This window comes from Gymnoscopelus microlampas (assembly GCF_963454915.1).
Source record: "Gymnoscopelus microlampas genome assembly, chromosome: 22".
Taxonomy (NCBI): Eukaryota; Metazoa; Chordata; class Actinopteri; order Myctophiformes; family Myctophidae; genus Gymnoscopelus; species Gymnoscopelus microlampas.
The window spans coordinates 39,900,122-39,924,075 of NC_139959.1; the positions used below are offsets into that span (position 1 = coordinate 39,900,122).

Consider the following 23,954-nt stretch of genomic DNA (forward strand, 5'->3'; position numbering starts at 1 on the left):
ACTTTATTGGTCAGAAATGTAAACAGCACAAGGTACAGTAAGACATTTAGGCTAGATGGATTACACAAACAAGTGCAGTATGCATCTCTGGTGTGTTCTACAGATTCACAGTTTGCTGATCTATTCATAACACCTCTGTGTTTTATGTCATTTTATTTCATTTTCTGGTATTTTTTTAATCTGTATGTTTACTCATTATCCTTTTTGTTTGCCTGCACTGTTTTAGGCTTTTTTTTAAAGAGTAAACATAATAAAGTAAAAGTAAAGTAAAAAAAAAATATTTTATTAATTTTTCTTACTTCAAATCGTAAACTGGAATCATGTGTTTGTTTTTGATTATATCAGAGCAGGCTCTACTTTTAATAGTTTGTTATTTTTGTTCTTCTAAACTTTTCACAATGATTGTACTGTAGCGGCTACAGTAGGCCTAATGGTGTACTGGTTAACATAAGTTTCATTGTCAGTTTATTTCACAATGACTACGGCTATTGAAAGTTGTAGACAGGCACAGAAAGAATTACAGGCTTATATCAGAGTTTACAAAATAAACGACTGACAAACAAAATAAGTATTGGCTGACTATGAGGGGTGAGGAATGTAGGCTTGATATACAGTGTAATGGAACAGCCTGTCTTGTCATGGATCAGCTTGTCTTTGTAGCAGCTATAGTATAACTATGGTCTGATCCCTGTGTTTGTTGGCAGAAACCAGCAACATGAGCGTTGTTGTACTGTACTTCTCTGCATGATATCCTACAGTATATGCATTAAAGCATAACCATCACCACATAGAATATTGTCTCCATGATATCATGTATACTGCTCAAAGAAATGTAGGGAACACTTTGATCCCTTAATTATTTTGAGTTTTCATGAACTGTGTACATACCGCTAACAAAAAACGCTCAAAAGAATTAAGGGATCAAAGTGTTCCCTTAATTATTTTGAGCAGTGTACATTAACTCATTCACTGCCAGGAATTAATTAATTCATCCGTCTGCCGTTCCCTTGACAGTGAAAACGGTGATTTTACTGAACCTTTGAAAAATCATGGAATATTCATTTGAACGTTTGAATGTGGCTTGTTTTTTGAAAAACACTGAGAAAACAACAGGAACATGTTGGGGAGTGTGGAAGCAAAATGTCCCAGTAGCTCCCCTTAGCCCTTTAAGACCGGGGGACGCATCTGTGTAACCACTTTATTGATATTTTGTACTTTTGGCTATTCAAAAATAGCAGATATACAAGTTCATAGCGCGAGTGCCGCGCTATGAGCTTGTAGATCTGCTATTTTTTTTAAATCGTGTTTTTTTTGTGCAAATCTTTGAATATATATCTATAAAGCAATTGTTTTTTTACTCAAATCTTTGCTTCTGGGGGTCCCTGGAAAAAAAATAATTGAGATGGGGGTCCGCAGCCAAATACATATCGTTGTGGGGGTCCTTGACACTGACACTAATATTATAGCAACATAAGTGTTTCAGAAAACTGTTTTAAACTGATTTAGAAGACATTTGTAGAATCCCCAGAAGCAATAACATTTTAGTTAGAAATGCTCGCTTTAAATATATATATATATTAAAAGACTTTCACAATTTTTCACGATTTTTCAAAAATAGCCCAACGAAATCTAAAAATGACACACAGATGCGTTCTCAGGTCTTAAAGAGTTAACCACCGCCAGGTAGCCTAATATGCGTCCGCTTTACGTTAGCTGCTGCCAGGTTTTTTAAAATTTTCTAACCTATTCAAGTAGTCACAGAACATTTATCTCCAGTATGATCGATCCCCTGATGGTTACTAATCACCGAGGGTTTCACTGTGCTTCTGTGAAGAAGAAATGTCATCTCGACCCGTTCGCTTGTCATACGCCATTGAAAATAGCATGTCTCGACAAATATACATAGGGGGTCCCAACAAAGAGACAGGGGGTCCCAACAAAGAGACAGGGGGTCCCAACAAAGAGACAGGGGGTCTTCAACAAAGAGACAGGGGGTCCCAACTAAGAGACAGGGGGTCCCAACAAAGAGACAGGGGACAAAGAGACAGGGGGTCCCAACAAAGAGACAGGGGGTCCCAACAAAGAGACAGGGGGTCTTCAACAAAGAGACAGGGGGTCCCAACAAAGAGACAGGGGGTCCTAACAAAGAGACAGTCTAGAACCTGTTAAATAGTGAATTCTCCATCATGTTCATGATAACATGCAGCTTTAGTCCAAGTGAAGGAACAGCTAATCTACACCAGTTCTCCATCATGTTCATGTCAAGGACCTCAAATTAAAGGACAATTCCACCCAGTGTTTTTCTTACCTTTAATTATGATATTATGATATTATGACGGGTGGTACAGTAGAAAAACAAAACATAACTCCAAACTGAATCGACCGCAGCTAAAAACCTGGGCCTATGGAACTTGTGCTAGATTGGGTATTCATTTATTTTTAATAGCGATTTTATTTTGTTTTATTTTAGCTGCGGTCGATTCAGGAAGGAGTTATGAATGTTATCTACTGTACCACTCATACTAGGATATTATATTAAAAGGTAAGAAAAACACCGGCGGGATTCTCCTTTAACCCATTCAGACCTGAGGCCCATTCTAAAAACACATTCTAAATCCTGACCTCAGTTTTCTGATAAATATTTATTCAAAAATGACAACAAATGTATGTTGCTATATACTGTACATAAATAAATACATGCTGCATTTATATAGAGCTTTTATCCAAAGTGCTTTACATAGATTGTGCATTACATTCTCACACACACACACACACACACACACAACGATGGAGGAGGAAACCATGCAAGGCACCAACCTGCTCATCAGGAGCAGTCAGGGGTTCAGTGTCTTGCTCAAGGACACTTCTACACTAACTCTGGGGGAGCCCGGGATCGAACCGGTTTCCAGTTCACTCTACCGGCCACTCTACCCCTGAGCCACTGCCGTCCCTGTACATAGCAACAACATAGCAAACAACAACAACTCTAAAAGAGGTTCCTGTCCTGAAAGGTAGAGTTACAAATAGGGGTTCCAGCCTAAAATGGGTTAATATGTATTTGGCCGCACACGTCCATCTGAACATATACTTTGTGCCAGGGACCCCCATACAAGATCTGTGTTGTTAAAATGTACTACAAACTCACTCACGCTCTATTTGTAATCAGCTGTATAATCTACGTATACATTAGGTTAAAGCGGTCACGCTGATTTAGATGTTTATTAACTGATCTTGTTGGGGACCCCCTGGAAACCCTTTAAGGAACCCCGGGGGTTCCCCGGACCACACTTTGAGAACCACTGAGGCTTCATCCTTTTCCTTTTTATATGAAATATCAGAGAGATTAGTAAGATTTGATGGAAGATGATTCTGAACATAATTTGCTAGTTTGACGTCTTCAAATGCTCTGATCTTAAGATAACAACCAGGGAGGCGCCCGCTGGCCTAGCGGTCCAGGTGCATACCACATATAGGCTCTAATGTAGCCTGACGGCGTGTTGCGGCTTCGAATCCCGATCCCGACAACCTTTGCTGCGTGTCACTCCCTCTCTCAACCTGTTTCCTGTCCATCTTCACTATCTCCTATCAAAAATGACCCACACATATAATACTAATAACCATAACTATGTGAAGGAAAGGGAAGGTGCTGGTGATTTACAAAGGGTTGTACTCGCTCTGGAGTGTCGGTCAGAACACAAGGAGGAGTCGGGATATAAAGTTCAACCATTTACTGAAGGCTTTAGGCCATACATGGGCAACCGGCGGCCCGGGGGCCACATGCGGCCCCCACCTTCATTTAATGCGGCCACTGGGTTAATATCAGAATACTGATATATTATTGATTTCAGCTGTTATGATTCCAAACATGCAAACATGACCCGCTTTAATTACTTCAGTCTATATTATAGTAGCTTAATGACTAGTATTTTAGTTGTCTTTTTTATGTCCAATGTATTTGTATTTAAGTTCATAAAGTTAACATAAGTATAACTAAATGCATTTGAAATGAAATAAAAATGTTACTTTTCAGGATTCCAATTGAAAAATAGCAGATCTGCGACGCGTTTTGAGCTTGTAGATCTGCTATTTTTGCTACATAGAATGGCGAAGCACGGCATTAATTTACGAAAAAAAGTTAGAATACAGAGATAAGACGTTTCTGCCCTCTGACAGTATATGCAATGTGTCCCTCTGGAGTGAGTGTGTAAATATAGTGGCCCTCTACATCATCAAAGTTGCATCACCCCTGTTTTAGGCACACAGCATACAGATACACAGTGTACAGTTTGTGTGGTTTCTGAAATAAATCAGGAATATATACAATCAGGTGTGTATACTGTACTAAATATGACATCAGTCACAAACACAGTGAAACAAACACAGCCAGGTAATAATATAATGAACCAAACAGTCTCTGCTCTCATCCACAGCAACAACATCAAAGGGCTCCAACAACAACGAGGCCCCTGCAGCCAGGTGTTGGCAATGAGTGATTAGTAGGGCTGTAACGATACATTGTAACAGAGATACGATACGCATCACGATACATGGTTGATGATACGATACATGGACCATATTGATTCATTCACAGTAATATGGCCAGGTGTAAACAACATAACAAAGGACATAACATGTCATATGTATATAATATATAAGACATAATAATATATAAAACAGTCTCATGGGTAAAGTGGTCCATCAGCTTCTTTTGACTGACAATGACAACATGTTGTAACCGTCCACTAGAGGGCGACGCAGCATTATCTTACTATCAGAAACACACAGACACTCTGACACCCTGTGGTGTAAAGTAACTAAGTACATTTACCACAGTACTGTCTGTACTTAATACCTTTGTACTTGTTTTACTCAAGTATGTTTTCAAATACAGGCCCTTTTATTAGTACTTCTTCCACCACAATGTAAATAATGTCTATCAGAGGAGGGTCATGTTATTTATATCATCATCTATCATTATAAATGAATGAATGACGTCACTTTGTCTCTTATTGTCTCTGTAGGCGTGTGTACACTCACCAGTGGTGTAAAGTAACTAAGTACATTTACTCAAGTACTAATTTTGAGGTATTGTTTACTTTACTGGAGTATTTCCAATGTTCAGTACTTTTACTTCTACGTCTAAGTTTAGTTACTAGTTACTGTAGATTTTGATTATTATTACAAAACATACAGTAACCACTTCAGCCCTATATACATTTCGGCCATTTGAAAACAGCAGATCTACAAGCTCACAATGCGTTGCGATGCGTACAGTAGGTGGACGCCTTTTTAGGAGACAGGAAGCAGGTTGGAGTCTATTGATTCCAATGGAAGAGTGAACGTGAACACAGCTTCTGAACCATTCTTTATCTCCATGGTTACTGAACTAAATATTGGACCCGATCGACATTCTAAAATGGCTTTCTTTAGAGACACAAATTAGGACCTTTCTCTGTCCCCGCAACACTCATAGAGGGCTCTGTCCCCTATTTTAACTCTATACTCTGTCCCAATAAGATGCTCTAAAAACTGATTAATGAGATTATATATGTGAATATAGTACATCAAATCACTATGGACAAATTAAAAATGTAATAAAATGTGCAGGAGGAACCCCTAATGGGGGCAGGAGGAACCCCTAAACCAGTGGTTCTCAAACTTCATGTGAAGGACCCCCAAATGGACACTTATAAGCCCGCGGACAACCATTTGAAAAGATAAGCCATGGACCCCCATAAGAGAAGATGTTTACGGCTCTAGCAGTGATTCTCAACCATTTTAATTTTAAGGACCCCCAGTTCGACATGCATTATATTAGGCCACTATGGCATTTCTATCTCTGGGACCCCAATTTATATTGTAAAACCAATGTTAACTTAACTGAGAGTGTACGTCAGGGTCCATTTGTACACTCTCAGAGTTAGACCCATAAGGGTCCATTTGGTTCCTATCCATCATTACCTGGGGACCCCCTGGAACCCCCTCAAGTACCCCTGGGGGTCCCCGGACCCCACTTTGAGAACCAATGCCCTAAACCTTAGAATGTTCAACACGGTGATGTGACCAACTTCCCTTAAACAGGAACAATTTACCAGAGGCAGTTTGTGTAAAAATAGAACATGACTTTATTAAACAACTATGTAATACATGGATCATTAAAATATCAGGCAATAGTCAGTAAGGCAAAGATGTTATCAAATAAAGTTACAGTTACTCTCCTAATAAGGAAGGGCGGGTGGGCCAATAAACCAGGGTACTAATGGGGAAAGAGAAGGGGAACAGGCCTGGTACCAAACTCATGCAATAAAACATACTAATCAATACAAAAACATGCCGTGTCAGGGATTAACATACACACCAATAAAACCAAAAGGTCCCACAGTGCAGACCCAAGAGAGGAATGGAAGGCGTGTGTAACAGGGTGGACCCAGCCTTGAACACGGTTACACTGTAACATAAGAAGAGGAGAGAAAAACAATTAAAACCATGTCACTATGAAGGAAATCTAACATCTATGCCTAACGTACCTACTATATGCCTCAAATGAACAAACTCAAAATAAACAACAACTCACAGTAGAATAACAGTGGAAAACAGTGGCTGGACTGACTGGTCCCTTTAAGGAAACAGACAAAACACATTAGTTGCCAGCCCTAGTATTTCAACATAATGCAGACACTATTCAAATCATTAAAAAGAACAAACAGCATGAATCTACTTTGCTTTGCAGTGAATGCACACAATGCAGCACAATGCAGGGACAAGGGCGGGGGACAATTCCAGCACCACAGCTACAAGAAGAAGACAGTGATGTTACAAAACTAAAAAATACATTAAAACACACAAAGAGGCAATGTAGAGAATGTATACGTTGTACCAGTATCTCCAGGTGTCTAGATACAACACAGCAGTTAGTTCACTAGAGGTAACTTCATTTGTAAACTGAAATGAAATAAAGACATTTGAATAAAATCGAATAAAACAACAATGTTGATACAAATTAAAGTGCTATAGGCATGGTAGCATCCATGTGCTCAAACAGTAGGCTAGCCGACAAAGACCAGCAGTAGCGCATGTGCTCAAACAAACAATAGGTTAGCAGTAGCATTAGCTGCAACAAACAAAATGGTAGCCTTACACATGGTTATGATGTGCTACACAAAGTTGAGCTTTGGCCTACCATGCGTTCTCCTTCACCCTTCATGAGAGGAAACACCATCCTCTGCAGCAGAGTCAAATGGTTCTCTACTGGGAGGAACTAGACTTTTATACTTCCTGGTCATGTGACTACAGTAGGTCAGGTGCAGTGGGTGCACCATTCACCTAGATTCCCACACTTATTTTACACTTAACTGCATGGTGGTGTTGCGGTCACTGAATAGCCATTCGATCCACAAGCTCACTGAAGCTCACAATGCATTGTGATCTAACGCGTTGTGAACTTGTAGATCGGTTACTTAAACAAGCCATAAACCAGACAGACGACAGAGGCCGACTCGTGGCAGACTGAAGCCTGGTTTGTACTTCATCGCATGGCGGTGTTGTGCACCGAACACAGCAGATCTACAAGCCCAGGATGAGACGCAGATGTAACTTTATATTGTGTTCAACTTTGCATGTTTTGTATGAACGATTGAACATGTGAACTATAAGTCTGTTCTCTCACTCTGCTATCAGTTGATCCTCTGGAACCGCCTACTGTCAATGTATTTATTTTTTTCACTCTTTTATTCTGTGTTATCGGGCTTATTTCAGACCTAAAGTTATGCTAATTACTCGGGCGGGGCCTAGTTTGGGTATTTTATTAAACAAATACATACGCTGTCATTGTGAATGTATTCTACACATTGTACTGTATTTAGAACTAATGTAACTGTGGTCTGCTATGATGTCACTCTGGCTTATATTTGGGTCTTGTGTCCCAATGTTGTTTCAACCAGTGGTTCTCAAATGTTCATGTCAAGGACCCCCCAGGACCCCCCTCTGTCTGTCTGTCTGCCTACTTCAGTATGTCTCTCTTTGTCTGTCTCTCTCTCTCTCAGTATCTGTCTCTCTGTCTCTGTGTAGCCTATCTATTGCTCCATATCTCTGTCTGTCTGTCTCCTTCCGCTCTCTCTCTCTCTCTCTCCATCCCTTCACATATATTCAACAAAGATAATAACTTAGGTCGAGTAGAATAATACAATAATGTGCAATTGTCCCAACGGGGTTTAATGATGTGGACACAGAGCAGTACGTAGAAAGACTGGTGAACACAGGGTTAATGATGTGAACACAGGGTTAATGATGTGAACACAGGGTTAATTATGTGAACACAGGGTGAAGTGAACACAGGGTTAATTATGTGAACAAAGGATTAATGATGAAGGTGAAGGTGAAATTATTGTATTTACTCCACTGCGCCCCCTATAGATCTGGTCAATATAAATGACCATTGACCAGATCTGTAGGGGACGCAGTGCAGTACATACAATAATTGACATATTTTATTATCTGCCCATAAAGTGTATTAAACAGAGAAGGTGGGGTGCTGAGAGGATTCCCACCCTGGAGAATAGACTTTAAACAACACAAAACAGTCTTGGTTTCAGTGAATAGTAAAGTGGTTTAGTTTATTTTGACTAAAGTTGGAGCCTCACAGGACAGTGGAATTCTGTGTCTATGAGCAGAGCTGAGCGCCTGGCAGAGCGTTAGAGAGAACTCACTAACGCTCTGGACCAGGGCTGTGCCTGTGTGTGTGTGTGTGTGTGTGTGTGTGTGTGTGTGTGTGTGTGTGTGTGTGTGTGTGTGTGTGTGTGTGTGTGTGTGTGCGCGTGTGTGTGTGTGTGTGTGTGTGTGTGTGTGTGTGTGTGTGTGTGTGTGTGTGTGTGTGTGTGTGTGTGTGTGTGTGTGTGTGTGTGTGTGTGTGTGTGTGTGTTTGTGCCCGAGTGTGTGTGTGTGTGTGTGTGTGTGTGTGTGTGTGTGTGTGTGTGTGTGTGTGTGTGTGTGTGTGTGTGTGTGTGTGTGTGTGTGTGTGTGTGTGTGTGTGTGCGTGTGTGTGTGTGTGTGTGTGTGTAGAGCCGCAGGAAGGGTGGTGCGAACGGTGCGGCCGCACCGGGCCCCGCGCTACGGGGGGCCTCGCAAAAAAACGGGAACATTTTTTTTTTAACATGACACCCAACATGACACCCAACTTAATGTTTTGAGGGCAAAAATAACAGCAAATAACCACCCAAAACTCGGATATATCCAACAGAAACCGCAAAAAAATCGCGCGCGCGGGTACTCCACGCACGCACGCGCGCGCGTGCGTGCTCGCCAACTCCGCACCGGGCCCCGCATTTCTCCCAGACGGCTCTGTGTGTGTGTGTGTGTGTGCCTGTGTGTGTGTGCCCGAGTGTGTGTGTGTGTGTGTGTGTGTGTGTGTGTGTGTGTGTGTGTGTGTGTGTGTGTGTGTGTGTGTGTGTGTGTATGTGTGTGCCCATGTGTGTGTGCCTGTGCGTGCGTGCGTGCGTGCGTGCGTGCAGTGTGTGTATATGAGAGGCAGGAAGTTCAGGAAAAAGCCAGAGACAGAAGAGGACAAACAGCTCCAACAGAGTCAAATACTCAGATACAAATAATTATATAAATTAAAACCATGTGTCCTCGTCTCCTCTGTCCTCAGATGGCTTCTCCTCTCCATGAATCCTCAGACTCCTCCCATGTAGTTTGGGAAGTTTTCAGAGGAAGAGGAAACTCTCCTCCCAGATAAATACAGAGGAAACTCTCCTCCATGTTGAATACAGAGAAAACTCTCCTCCCAGATAAATACAGAGGAAACTTTCCTCCATGTTGAATACAGAGGAATCCACCCAGTGTGATAGAAGTGTTATCTTTGATACACAGACAGTCGACCATTTTGACACGACAACAACACAGTGAACTGAACAGTCTGTGTGGTTAATGACGTCTGAACAACTCAACGATTAATGTAGGGTAAGTGTTTTATACTATATACTGTACAAGAGCACTGTACATCTGACATCTCTCTAGTCTGGTTGTATAAACGATAATATATATAGGGTAAGTGCTAACTATCAGTTCTCTCTCTCTCTCTCTCTCTCTCTCTCTCTCTCTCTCTCTCTCTCTCTCTCTCTCTCTCTCTCTCTCATGATGTCAGCACCAACATAGTTATAAGACAGAGCAGAACATTACAGCAGGACACAGCATTGTAGCAGGCTGTGAGTTGGCATAAATGCTCTCTCTCTCTCTCTCTCTCTCTCTCTCTCTCTCTCTCTCTCTCTCTCTCTCTCTCGTTGTCAGTGTTGCCATGTCTGCTTATTATAAGTGACTTTGGGCTTGTTTTTCTGTTAAGTCTAATATTGGTAGTTGTGGGTTGAGGTGTGTTGGGGCTTGTTATATAATTTATATTATTTGGGCTCGCTGTCAAACATTTTCCTGTCAAGGACCCCCAAATTAATATGTATGTATTCACAGACCCCCATCTGAAAACAATGTGTTGTATAACTCATTCTATGTAGTAACAGTTAATAATTCTATGTTAACATTTAAATATTTTAAAACTTGTTAAAATGAATGTTGTTAAAGTCTTATACTAGAAACTTTCGGCATTGTTTACAAAGTGTGTCTAGACTTAACAAACAATGGAGACGTTTTTACTTTCACTTTCTACTTATTACTCTGTCTGTCTGTCTGTCTGTCTGTCTGTCTGTCTGTCTGTCTGTCTGTCTGTCTGTCTGTCTGCCTGTCTGCCTGCCTGCCTGCCTGTCTGCCTGTCTGTCTCCGTCCTCCCTCTCTCTCCTTATCTTTGTGTGTGTGTGTGTGTGTGTGTGTGTGTGTGTGTGTGTGTGTGTGTGTGTGTGTGTGTGTGTGATGTGTGTTTTAGAAGTCAGAGCAGGACATTAAACCATTATAATTGCAACTAGTTTGTAGCTTGTGTTCAGGGGCGGATTGAGACTTTGCGGTGCCCGGTGCTTGGACCCAGTTCGGTGCCCCCCGGGAGCGTTTTGTCAACGAGGGGGGGGGGGGGGAGGGATCACCTCAAGCCCGTTGGATAAGCCACCACTGCTTGTGTTGCAGATTAAACTTCTACATAGACTTCATAGATAGTTTCATAGACTTGTTGACAGCTCTATCATCAGTGTTGTGTTAATAATGGTTTTGTTTGTTTGTTGTTGTTGTATAGGCAGGGTTGAGCTGTAGGGGGTACGGGGGGGTACGGCGTACCCTTAGTTCTGACACTGTGGGAGCTGGGGGCGCACGTGCACGCACCGTCAGCTGCGGTCTTTAACGCCTTAAAGTTTAAAAACAATAGCCTCTCAAGGTTCGTGCCGTCAGTGGCGAGCCGTTCTCAATAGCGTCTACCTGGCTTCTTTGCATAACATTAGGCTACTCGAGAAAAGACACGGACTTGAATTGAATGTGTTCCTCTCACAATGACAGACAACATCTCTGCACTGCAAGGTGTGAAGGGGATCGCTTAGCAGAGGACCCAGTTCTCTGAGACAAGACAAAGACAAGTTGTCTGATTATTTTAAGTAGGCCTACTTATGTGTGGGTGAGTCTATGTAAAGGGCTTTTATATAAAATTAAAAGGAAAATAAAATAATAAATTTGAAACAAAAATAAAAACAACAAATTAACAATGCAACAATACAACAAAATAATAATACATATGATTACATTAATAATCACATGTTGAATACAGTATTTCAACTAGCACTGAGCTGAGTGGCTATGTGCGCGCACGCGCAACGTCATAAAATACAGTACCCTTAGTTCAAAAATCCACAGCTCACCACTGTGTATAGGTTTGTTGTTGTATTCATGTTCATGTGTTTTTTTAGACATTTAACCACTTAAACACTCATACTTATTGTAAACTTGACCTTTGTCTCTGTACTTGGTCTGCTCTTTTTTCTACTCTACACTAAACCTCTTCAAGCTCAACGCGTTATGTGCTTATATATTTGATATTTTCGCAGAATGTTCCCCCCAGAATAGGGATGCTGGGGTCATATGCTTAATGTAAAAAAAATTAAATAAATTCCTATCACTCAAATATGTAGTAACTCTGAGGACCCCCTGTTGAAAACCAATGCTATAGGGAAAGCGGCTTTATGTGACTTTTTGGGGTATGATCTATGACTTAACTAGAAGATTATATTAGAACACTGTTATACAATGTTTGTAGCTACATACCAGTATAAAATAATAATAGTCTACTGTTTAAAAAAGAAAACATATGTTTGTTTTTAGCTTCAATGGTCATGATGTCACTCATATCTTGTATTCATCATTTCCTGTTTCCTGATGTATTTCATTGACTGTAACGTTGACAGGTTTAATAAAGACCTAAAGATGAGTCAGTGTGTGGAGAGAGAGGAGGAGGGATCTGACAGACCAGAGTCTCTAACATCCAGCTGTGTGTCTATGAAGAGTGACCGGTCTAAAGGAAAACCTCCTGAACCTGGACCTTCACACACACAGTATGTGAATCAGATATATTACACACCCTGGTATACACCCCCCCCCCCCCCCCACCCCCCCCAGCATGTGTTTTGGATCACACTGAATGAGCTTGTAGATTACATGTTGGTTTCCACGTGTCATCATCATTTTAATGATGAAAATGAATTATATAAATATGAAGTAATGTAATTTATACACAAATAACTTGACTCTTGTCTTTGTCTGTTTGTCAGGACAAAAAGACCAGCAAAACCAACCACTGATGATGAAGACTGGAAATGTAAACGCTGTACCTACATGAACACTGCTGAGGATTTAAGATGCAGACGCTCATACTGCAATATGACAAAGATCATATCCACAAGGTAACGTTGTCTCTCTGTCTGTTTTCTTTCTTTCTTTCTTTTTTCTTGGTGAGAGGAGGAGGAGGAGCATGATAGGAGGAGGAGGATGATAGGAGGAGGATGATAGGAGGAGGAGGATGATAGGAGGAGGAGGAAGAGGAGGAAGAAGAAGAGGATGATGATGATGATGGTTTTATGTCTTTATAAAAGATGTTTAAAGCTGATCAGAGATCTGTACACTAAACCTTTGACCTTTAAAATGTTGATTGATTGGATTGAATTTGTCAATATTTATGTTTACACAACAGTTACTATTATTATTACCTGTAGTGGAAAAAGTACTCAGATTTGTTTGTTTTACTAAAGTAGCAATACCACAAATATTTATTCAAAATGTTACTTGAGTAAAAGTACGAAAGTATTGATATCAAAATATACTGAGAGTACAATTGAAATGAATTATTAGCTGTAGATCTGCCACTGTCTGCTATTTTCTGCAAACGTTTGCCCCGAATACGGATAATGGTTTAAGTGGTTAGTGTGTGTGTGTGTGTGTGTGTGTGTGTGTGTGTGTGTGTGTGTGTGTGTGTGTGTGTGTGTGTGTGTGTGCGCGCGCGCGTGCGTGTGCGTGTGTGTGTGTCAGTGGTGGAAAAAGTACTCAAATGTTTTACTTAAGCAAAAGTATCAATACTGCATTATAGAAATATTTTGTTACAAGTAAAAGTCCAGAATTCAAAATATACTTGAGTAAAAGTACAAAGGTATTGGCATCAAAATGTACTTAAAGTACCACAAGTAAAAGTACTAAATTATTTGAAAATAGCAGATATACAAGCTCACAACGCGTTGCATCACGACGCGTTGTGAGCTTGTAGATCTGCTATTTTCAAATAGCCTAGGTATAAAATAGGGTAGAAGTAAAAGTATTGGAAATTGGAAATACTCAAGTAAAGTACACTTAAGTAACTTAAGTACAGCACTTAAGTAAATAGTAAATACTTAGTTACTTTCCACCACTGGTGTGTGTATAATCATTTTTAGTTTTATTCATTTTTAATTATTTGTGTGTGGGAGGAGGGGGGGGGGCTAGTTTACAGTATGAAAAAAAGAAACCTGTCATGTTTCCACCTGCATAGATATATAATTTAATACTATGTCATATCATAACAATAATGTGTTCCTCATTGTTTCTCCCTCCTCTTTCTATGTCTCTGTGTTTTTTCTATCATTGTCTTTCTCTCAGCTGGGACTCCATCAGAGCCCTCCGTCCCTCTGCATCAGACATGAAGTCTTGGCATAAAGACTTCACACAGTACAACCGTGACTTCCATGTCCGCTACCTGTGAGTGTTCATCACACAGAAAGCAGAACCAATACAATGTGTTCTCACCATCTTCTAGACCCCAGACCAGCTGAACTATTATCACTTATTATATGATGAGTTGAATCTGATGTCTGACTTTGTCTCTTTCATTCTCTGTGTGTTGATGAGCAGTGTAAAGGACATGTCAACAGGAGACCCAGCTGAGGACACTAATGACCTGGTGACTGATGCTCAGAACATAGAGAGGAACCTGTATGAGTCAGCTAACAGCGAGGTAAGAACCTAATATTCTCTCCATGACATTTATTTACATGTTCTAATGAATACATGAACTACAATGTAGCGTGGTGTAAGATTTAATTGTTCATCATTCAGTGACATAAAAAAACAAAACAATAAACAAAAATGTGTCTAAAATAGGGATGCCAGGTAACCACATGAACCCTAGCGTCCTTATTCTGAGGTGAACATTCCACGAAAATAGACAATCTAAGCTTACAATGAATCACAATGAAACCCGCTGTGAGCTTTTAGATCAGCTATTTTAAGCAAACAGATTTGGTGTTGAGAGAATAAATCATCGGGCCTAGTTCAGAGCCCTGGGGGACCCCGTTCAACTATGTATGAAGGGTTAATTATCGTTGTTGTCGGGCAGAAACCTTGTATCTCCACGTTTCAATCCCCCCCATAACTTAATGCCCCATTTCATCATAGACGATTGCCACTCAAAAGTAGTGAAAATAGCAGATCTACAAGCTCACAATGCCTCATGATGACACGTTGTGGACTTGATGTTTAACTTTATTAATAATATAAACCCTGTATACTTTAATTGAAAAGGGTTCCTCAGGGGTCTATTCTTGGCCCCTCTACAGTCCCTCTAGAGATCCAAACACTATTGTGAGCTTGTAGATCTGCTATTTCCACAGCTTGTTTTCCCCAGAATAGGGAAGCTAGGGTTCATGAGGTTAACAGTGTTCTACTTACATTAAACTGTTCTCTTATACCCAGTGGTGGAAAAAGTACTCTAATGTTTTACTTAAGTAAAAGTATCAATACTTCAATATAGTACCAAAAGTAAAAGTACTCATTATACAGATTGTCCTATTGTAATACTTGGCTTTGAGATGTAGTGGAGTAGAAGTAAAAGTAAAGTAATTGGAAATACTCCAGTAAAGTAAAAAAAAAAAACTAAATAATGTACTTAAGTACAGTACTTGAGTAAATGTACTTAGTTACTTTACACCAGTGCAGAAAACAAAAACGAAATAAAAACATTTTCCAAGCTCCATACAGTTGGCGTAAGCAAGTCCTGAGAACACAAAGAGCCTGACATGTTTTAACATGATGAACAGATAGATAAATAGCATTTTTTTATTATAGTGTCCTGCACCACAAGATGCTCAGCCCGCACAGGGCTTACAAGCAGTGGTGGAAAAAAGTACTCACATTTCTTACTTAAAAGTATCAATACTGCAATGTAGACATCCAGTATTCAAAATGTACTTGAAAAAGTACTAAAGTATTGGCATCAAAATATACTTAAAGGGATATTTCACTTTCAAAAAAACTTTTGGTCATTTTATGGTCTACTCAGGCTTTAGTGAGCCCTCCAGACCGTTTTTAAGTTGCTTTATTCAGTATTTAGATATTTGATATTCATTTTACCAGCCACGCCCCCTTCCTATACAAACCCATTATAACTTAAAACTAAATTTTTAACCTTTTTAACCATCAAAAACACCCGTCCTTGGTTCTGGTGACTCACCCTGCCCTCCTAATGCGTGAGGGGGCCGTGTTTTTTTGATTACTTTTTTCATTTATTTTTAATATTTTTTTTTGGAAAATGAAAAAATTAAATACAAAAAATATATATTAAAAATAAATGAAAAAAGTAATCAAAAAAACACGGCCCCCTCACGCATTAGGAGGGCAGGGTGAGTCACCAGAACCAAGGACGGGTGTTTTTGATGGTTAAACAGGTTAAAAATTGAGTTTTAAGTTATAATGGGTTTGTATAGGAAGGGGGCGTGGCTGGTAAAATGAATATCAAATATCTAAATACTGAATAAAGCAACTTAAAAACGGTCTGGAGGGCTCACTAAAGCCTGAGTAGACCATAAAATGACCAAAAGTTGTTTTGAAAGTGAAATATCCCTTTAAAGTACCAAAAGTAAAAGTACTCATTATGCAGAATGTCTTATTTCACAAGTTATCATTATATCTAAAATGTATTAAAATCAAGCTCACAAATCAAGCTACAAGCTCACAATCGCAACGCATTGTGCAGCTTGTAGATCTGCTATTTTCAAATGGCCAAATATATATAGGGCTGAAGAGGTTAATGTATGTTTTGTAATAATAATCAAAATCTATAAAGTGAATAGTAACTAAAGTTTTCAAATAATTGTAGTGGAGTAAAGTTACAATATTTGCCTCTGAGATGTAGTGGAGTAGAAGTAAAAGTAATTGTAATTGGAAATACTCCAGTAAGTAAGTACTATAATTTTCCAAATCTAACCCTCAATAATGAAATCAAGCAATTTTAAGGCAGAAACTGGTGGTAGGTGGAGATTAATAGTGTGGGTGTGATCATTTTGGTGGGGGGTCTTTTTTAACAGAGCAGATATAATGTCCTGTATTCTGGTGCATTTTAACAGGGAGTTTGATACTTTAACAGGCTTTACTAACATGAGAACATTATGGGTAAATGTTTTAATTTCATCCATCAACAAGCTAAACAGAGACATTGATTTGATGACTGAAGCAATTAAAGAGCCATCTTTAATAATAACCACTCATTAATATATCTTTATAATTGCATGCAATTAACTAGAATGTATCACTTAGGTATCAAATAGAGTATAATGTGCATCCTGTATGTGGGAATGACTGGAGTGTATTCACAGTCATAATAAATATAGTGACAGTAGGAGTCAGTGTAACAGCCTGTGTAGAGATGGTGACTCTTACTCTCCTATTGGTCATATGGTGAACCTTGACTGATGTTTTGCGCCATATGTTTCCTATTCAATATTCACATTGATTTCAATAAAAGTCTGACAGCTATAAAGCCAAGACAGACTGCACAAATTATTCTAAATGGTCAAATCCCTTTAAAGGAGACACACCATGAATTTAAAAAAAATATTTGATATTTAATATCATATGGTGTATGTCCCTCAAACCATTTTCAAAAGGTTTGAGCCTAAATCAACACTCAGATATACTCATCCCAAGTCAATTCTCTCAGGCTTATAAAGCACTTTCAGCTGCAATACCAAAACGTCCAGTTGGCTAGGGGGGTGCTGTACTGCGGTACTGAGCAATTCTGTCTGTCAAAATACATGGGCAGAAAGTTTGGTGAGGTAAGCAAACTTGCCATTCTGAGATGGCCTGTTCAGACACGCCCATTCTGAAAATCTCTGAAATGAGAATGAATGACTGAATGTTAAAAGAAAATATTTTTTGGGGTACAAGAGACACTGGGGAGCCAAAAAAATAAAAAATAAATAAAAAAAAGTGAAATTCATGGTGTGTCTCCTTTAATCACTCACTTTTTTAATAGAACTCTCACTCGCTCTCTTGTTAGCTTGCAGAACAGATCTACAAGCTACCAACGTGTCGTGTTTTTTGCTTGAAGATCTGTTATTTTTGCACACGCATGCATCCAAAGGTCCTTCCCCTTTTTAACTGCCTGCTCTTGGCAGCGCAGCATGACACACAGAGGAGTTCTAAATAATTAGACATCTGTCAAATTCAGTTAATACAAACTAATGTTAAAAACTTGACCGGACAGAGAAAAGTGCAGGGTACACCCGGCAGCTAACATTTTGGATGTGTAGAGCATAGAACATTAGTTAATCTTAAGATATATGTGGTTGATCTTCCTGTCGGCGACATCTGGGAATATCACTGTGATGATCAATGGAATGACATGAGCGTAAATCTGTGCAGCGTCCTTCATACAAGAGACACACACACACACACACACACACACACACACACACACACACACACACACACACACACACACACACACACACACACACACACACACACACACACACACACACACACACACACACCTAACATTCATGCTTTTCACTACAGTTAACGGGTGGGGCTACTTCAGATACAATAATTTAATTCACTTTATCGCTCAAATCCCAGCAGAAGTGGATGTCTCAGTGGTGCATGAGTTAACACAGTTTTACACTTGGGGTGATTTGACGGCGTGATAAATATGATGTGTAGCGTGAGTGTGTGTGAAGAGGGTCATTTATGTGTGTCTCACGTTCATTTTGTGAGAGTTGTCAGCTCTGGTTAAGGAACAGTGTGTTAACACTTGATGTAGCTTCACTCTGTCATTGTCTCTTGATGTGTGAAATACAGGATGAATACAGGAAACTGATGAATGAGAAGAGTTCTGAGCTGTGGAAGAAGAAGGAGAAGAAGAGGCCGAAGAGGCAGAAGATTAGGGGTAAGATTCTAGCCCCCCCCCCACACACACACACACACACACACACACCACACACACACACACACACACACACACACACACACAGACACAGACACAGACACACACACACACACACACACACACACACACACACACACACACACACACACACACACACACACACACACACACACACACACACACACACACACACACACTCTCTGTAGCCTACTTTATTGACTGGGTTCCCCCAGGGGTCTGTACTTGGTCCCCTCCTTTTCCCCTTCTACACCAACTCTCTTAGCTGATCTTCGAGCTCACAATGTGATGTGTTGTGAGCTTTTGCATCTGCTATTTTCACCATTATGTTCACCCATCTTCACAGAATGTTCATCTATTATGAGCTGTCCAGAATAGTGAGTCTAGGGTTGATGTGGTTAAACTAACATGTTCACACTGTGTCCATTTAACTCTTACTGCATACTGGAGGGGGAGGGGCTAACCTCCAAGTATGATGTAAGAACAAAATGGCCGCTGCATGAACATGGTTCATTCAGTTTGATATGTATGTACAGTAATAAAACAATGTATCAGACCTCATGTCTTCTATACTCATCATGTGTAATGAATGTTTGTTTGTTGTTCTTCTGTAGAGATGAAACTGATCTGGTCTGGTCAGATGGAGATGAAGTTCATGGATCAGACATCAACACCTCCTCTTCCTCCTGGTGACAAGGTTATTATAGTCATGCTTTTTTCATTAGTTGTTTATTTTATACTCTGTATTGACTTTTTCTTTTTTTCTTTCAATTTCTTTCAGTTTTTTGAAAGTTTTTCTAAGACAGCCAATTTATTTTCCTGTTTTCTTTTTTAATATATCATTTTATAATATTATATAACATGGGGTATTTGTCAGAGGCCAGATTTAAAACTAGGGTGCAATAAAAGTAGCATGCCATAAAAAAAAAAAAAAAAAATATATATATGATATTTATAATGTAAAACTGTGCAGAGAAAATAAGTCTGGTATGCGGTCTGTCTAATCTTCTTTATTTAGATTACAGTCAGGAAAAAAGAAAGAAATATAAAACCCACTTTACATCAGACTATTCTAAGCATTACCTGTGTGTCATCAGAGTAAAACTAATACAGCGAGTTTCCTATTGCCCACAGTGGTCTAATGACTGTAAAAGGCACGTCGAGGTGAGTAAAATGCAAGCCGTGTCAAGCTAGCAGCATTATTTAACAATATTACAGTTAGGATGTTCAGCTCAACCACTTAATTAGGGCCTAGTTATTAAGGTTATAGCTGAAACTTCACAATTCGCCGCATTGACAACACTTTCTATCTATCTATCTATCTATCTATCTAAATGAGCGTGTAGATCTATATCTATTTTTACTTTAATTAGTTGCAAATTGTCTTGGCATGCATGTTTTTGCACTCGGGTCCCTAGAACTGCCAATCCAGATGATATGCCCATCTCAAGCATATAGAGATCCCTTATATCATCAATGTGACATCATAGACTAGCATCAAAGTAGTATAGAGGTGGGTGGATGAGAAGAAATGAATCAGTCCAACCAAGTCGTCGGTGGGGGGATTCCAGGGTGGCATTTGACACAAATTGTACGGATTAATTGATGTTGTGTTGCTGGTTCTGCTGGATGATACAGTAGGTGGGCGGAGTTTGTGTTGCTTATGGTCACAGGCTGATGGGTGTTTGGGTGGTTCAGACTCACAGACCTATTTTCATTCAAAGATCCTAAATCCACTATTTTGGGATTTAGCATTGCGCAAGGGGCGTTCCCGTGCAAAAAATAAATATTTTCAGACACCAACCTTATCCCTAAAACACCTGCACCACCCGTTACATTATGCATATGTGTGGTTTGGGCGTTACAATGATAAAACCAATCACCGGTCCGTGCCAGATGACATTTAAGAGAAGACTGTGCAAGCCATTATCGCCAATGCAATCTTACGATGGCAATTTTAGGGAAAGCACAACATCACGCCCATGGGCAAGCCCACGGGCACACCTCCAGGTGCAAATAACAGAGTCGGCATTATGAATAGCGGGTATAGCGACCTCAAGATACCGTTTAGGGACAGTGCCAGCTCCCTTGTGCGTAATTCACGGGCAGCAGGTAATGCCAACGGGTAAGGCACCGGCAAAAATAGGGCCCTCAATATATTACACTTTCTGTAACGTAAAATAGAAATAAAAAACTGGCAGAGGGCTACAGTGGCTTGACTTTTAATTATTTGATCTCATTTCGATTCGGGGCCAGCACCTTCCTTAAGAGGTTGGAGCTACTACTCTTTGAACTTGTTTTCAATCAATCCAACATTGTTACCATGGGGTTTGAATTTGAATAGGCTGTTATAGCGGGGGGCGTGTCTGATCAAATGAATATCAGATATCTAAATATTGAATCAAGCAAGATAAAAACTGTCTGGGGTGCTCACAAAAGACTGAGTAGACCTTAAAATGATGCCAGAAGTGTTTGAAAGTTAAATATTGAATGGGGCAAAATTAAACCGTATTGCCTGCTGCACAGAGCCGATGTGATCTGTCTGTGACACACACACACACACACACACACACACACACACACACACACACACACACACACACACACACACACACACACACACACACAGACTAATGCAGACTTATTACATATTCGTCATTGTGCTTCTACATAAGTATTAAAGGAAAACTAAAAATATTAGTTTAAAAAAATGATATATAGGGTCAATTCTTTTATGGAAAATAATCATTACATTACAGTCATTTAGCTTTTATCCAAAGTGACTTACAATAAGTGCATTTAACATAGGTAGGGAAGAAAACTACTAATCACCAGAAGTCTGAAGTGCATTCTCTTCTTAAACAACCAACCAAGAGTATACCTAGCACTAAAGTAAAAGTGCAAAATATCAGCTACATACTTTCATAAACAGCAAGAGCTAAAACCACTAACTGTATCGAATCAACAAGATCCAATAAAACAAGAGTTTGTACAAATAATTGACAGCAAGTAGGCAAGGCTAAGAGGAAGGGTAGTGTTTCCTGAAGAGTTGGGTTTTCAGCCTGCGGCCACGGACGACCCTCAGGCCCCCGTGAGGGTTAACATAGCAAAGGCTGCCACTGTATATACACCATAATGTAGATACTGATCAGATACTGTTTGATAACTATTGTTCCAAACCACATCAATTATTATTTGATAAATCAATAGAAAAAAACATATTTAATGAGCTGAAACAAGCTATTAAACAGATTCAGAGCACTGTCAGATACTGATTGTCCTGTCTTCACCCAATCAGAGCTTAACTAGGTAACATTTCTCTTTTTTTGTCAGACCTGAATATCTCCCCTCTCATATGATGGTTCACATGAGAACCCTGTTCCTCTTCCCTTACCCATTTGGGTTAATCAAAAACACATGTCTATGTCAATACTAAGATAGGCTAAATGTTGACCATGCAAGGATGGTTTGGCATATCGAATAAATCTGACACTGTTGACCTCTTTACATACTGGTTTAGTTTATTAAATATCCATGATTTGATTTGATTTTCTCTGTTTTCTTTTTTAGGGAACAATTCCTTCCCATGTTGTTTCAGGGACTTCATGCAAAAAAAGAAAAAAGAAGATGAACACTGACAATCAAAAAGGCAAAAAAATCAAAAAGTCCTCCTCCACAGCAATAGGAGTGAAGCATGGTGAGATGGGAGACATTCAAGAGGAGAAGAAAGGGTCAGATGAAGAAAGAGACAGCAGAGTGTTCCTTAGAGGAAAAGGGAAGCATCGAAAAAAAGTGAAACATAATGAGATGAAAGATTTGGATGAAGAAAATACCATTCAGTTCCAGTTTCAACCCAAATCTTACCCATTGGATCCCACCAAGCATCAATCAATCACTGAAACTCCTTCTCCATCTCGTAGCACATCCTCTGACTCCACACTCAACAGACCACACATGGTTTCTTCACAGAGAACACAAGACAGAAAGAGAAGAAAAGGAGAGTTGGCGTCTAATTTTCCTTCATCAACCCTCCCTTGTTTTCCCTCTTCAACTCTATCAACCACCCTCAATATGTCGTCCTTATCTTCTACACAAGTGCCCCATCTTCCCAGAAAGAGAAGGAAAGAAGCAGAGATAGAGGAGTCTGATATTACCTATTCTCAAGATGTCCCACAGGAAGTAATTACACCCAACATGTATCCCTCTGTTGCTGTAGTCTCTCCTATGTTGTCTTCCTCATCACAACAGTCTTTCCAACATTCCCAAGAAGAAATGATGTCATGTGACACAGTTCCTGTTACAGAGTCACTGTTCTCTCCACATCCTTCATTTGAGCTCCAAGATGAAACTGATCTAAGTTCATGCTTCAGTGGTTGTAAGACGGGAGAATCCATGTCTCTGCCTCGTTCTCACAGCTTACCCTCACTGAGTCAAATTCCAGGTTTAGAGAATAAGACAAGTTTCAGAGCAAAACGGTCCCACAGTGTAAATGATGTTACACTACTGGACAAAACACAGAAAATTACACCTGATATCATTGTTGTGGAAAACAAGGAAAGCTACAGGTTTCACAGCACCAAAGCAGGACTGTTCCAATGCAGCGTGACCGACCTGGTGTTTAAGATGGAGTCAGAGGGAGATGCGACTTACAGGACAGTCCACTGGGACCGAAGGCTTCTAGCCCAGCTTGGCAAGAGAGCTGCAGGACCACTGTTTGACATCAAAGATTCTCAGGGGTCTGTGTGTCAGTTACACTTTCCACATTGTGAGATCCTCTCCATGGGTGGAGGCAAATCCTTGTCTGTTCTCCATGTGAGGGATGATGGGCGCTTTGAGCTGATCAAACCCCATGTGGTCACAGAAACTCATGTTATCATTGATGTAACTGGATTTTCTGACTATGGTCTCGTCAAGGATGACGACAGCCCTAATCCTATCCGGGCCTACGTGTCACTGTTTTATACACCACCGATTGATGGTAATGATGATGATGACGACGACCCTATATCGACCCTGAATGTATTGTTGCTACCTGGAAACGTTGTGCTGGATGAAGTGATGACCAAAAGGAGGAAGATATATAGAGAAGAGATCTACATTCCAAAGCCTTCCTGTGAACTAATCCCAAAGAAAGAGTATACCCTCTCCACTTCCCCTCAAGATGATTCTATCAGAATTGAACCAAATACCTGTAAGGCAAAGTTTGAAGTTGATGAATTATCGTACCACAATTTCGTCTCAACATTTGAAGTGACTTTAGAGGGAACGTTTAAGCGTCTTGAGCTGCTTCTAAGAGACAGTAACACGTCCGTCTCTGCATGGGAAAGCCGTGTCA

General features: G+C 40.0%; 2 protein-coding genes across 2 annotated transcripts in view; both read left to right on the forward strand.

The window, feature by feature from the left end:
• Positions 1 to 23,954, forward strand: part of LOC311039013 (uncharacterized protein) — a 165,937-nt gene that overhangs the window by 21,118 nt on the left and 120,865 nt on the right. The window lies entirely within an intron of this gene.
• LOC311039052 (uncharacterized protein) lies at positions 12,412 to 23,550 on the forward strand (the record flags this gene model as incomplete). Its single annotated transcript, XM_084048694.1, has 8 exons — positions 12,412 to 12,467; positions 12,684 to 12,815; positions 14,038 to 14,136; positions 14,290 to 14,392; positions 18,514 to 18,601; positions 19,234 to 19,316; positions 22,190 to 23,500; positions 23,545 to 23,550. The coding sequence occupies 8 exons, from the start codon at positions 12,412 to 12,414 to the stop codon at positions 23,548 to 23,550; spliced, it is 1,878 nt and encodes a 625-aa protein (XP_083904820.1).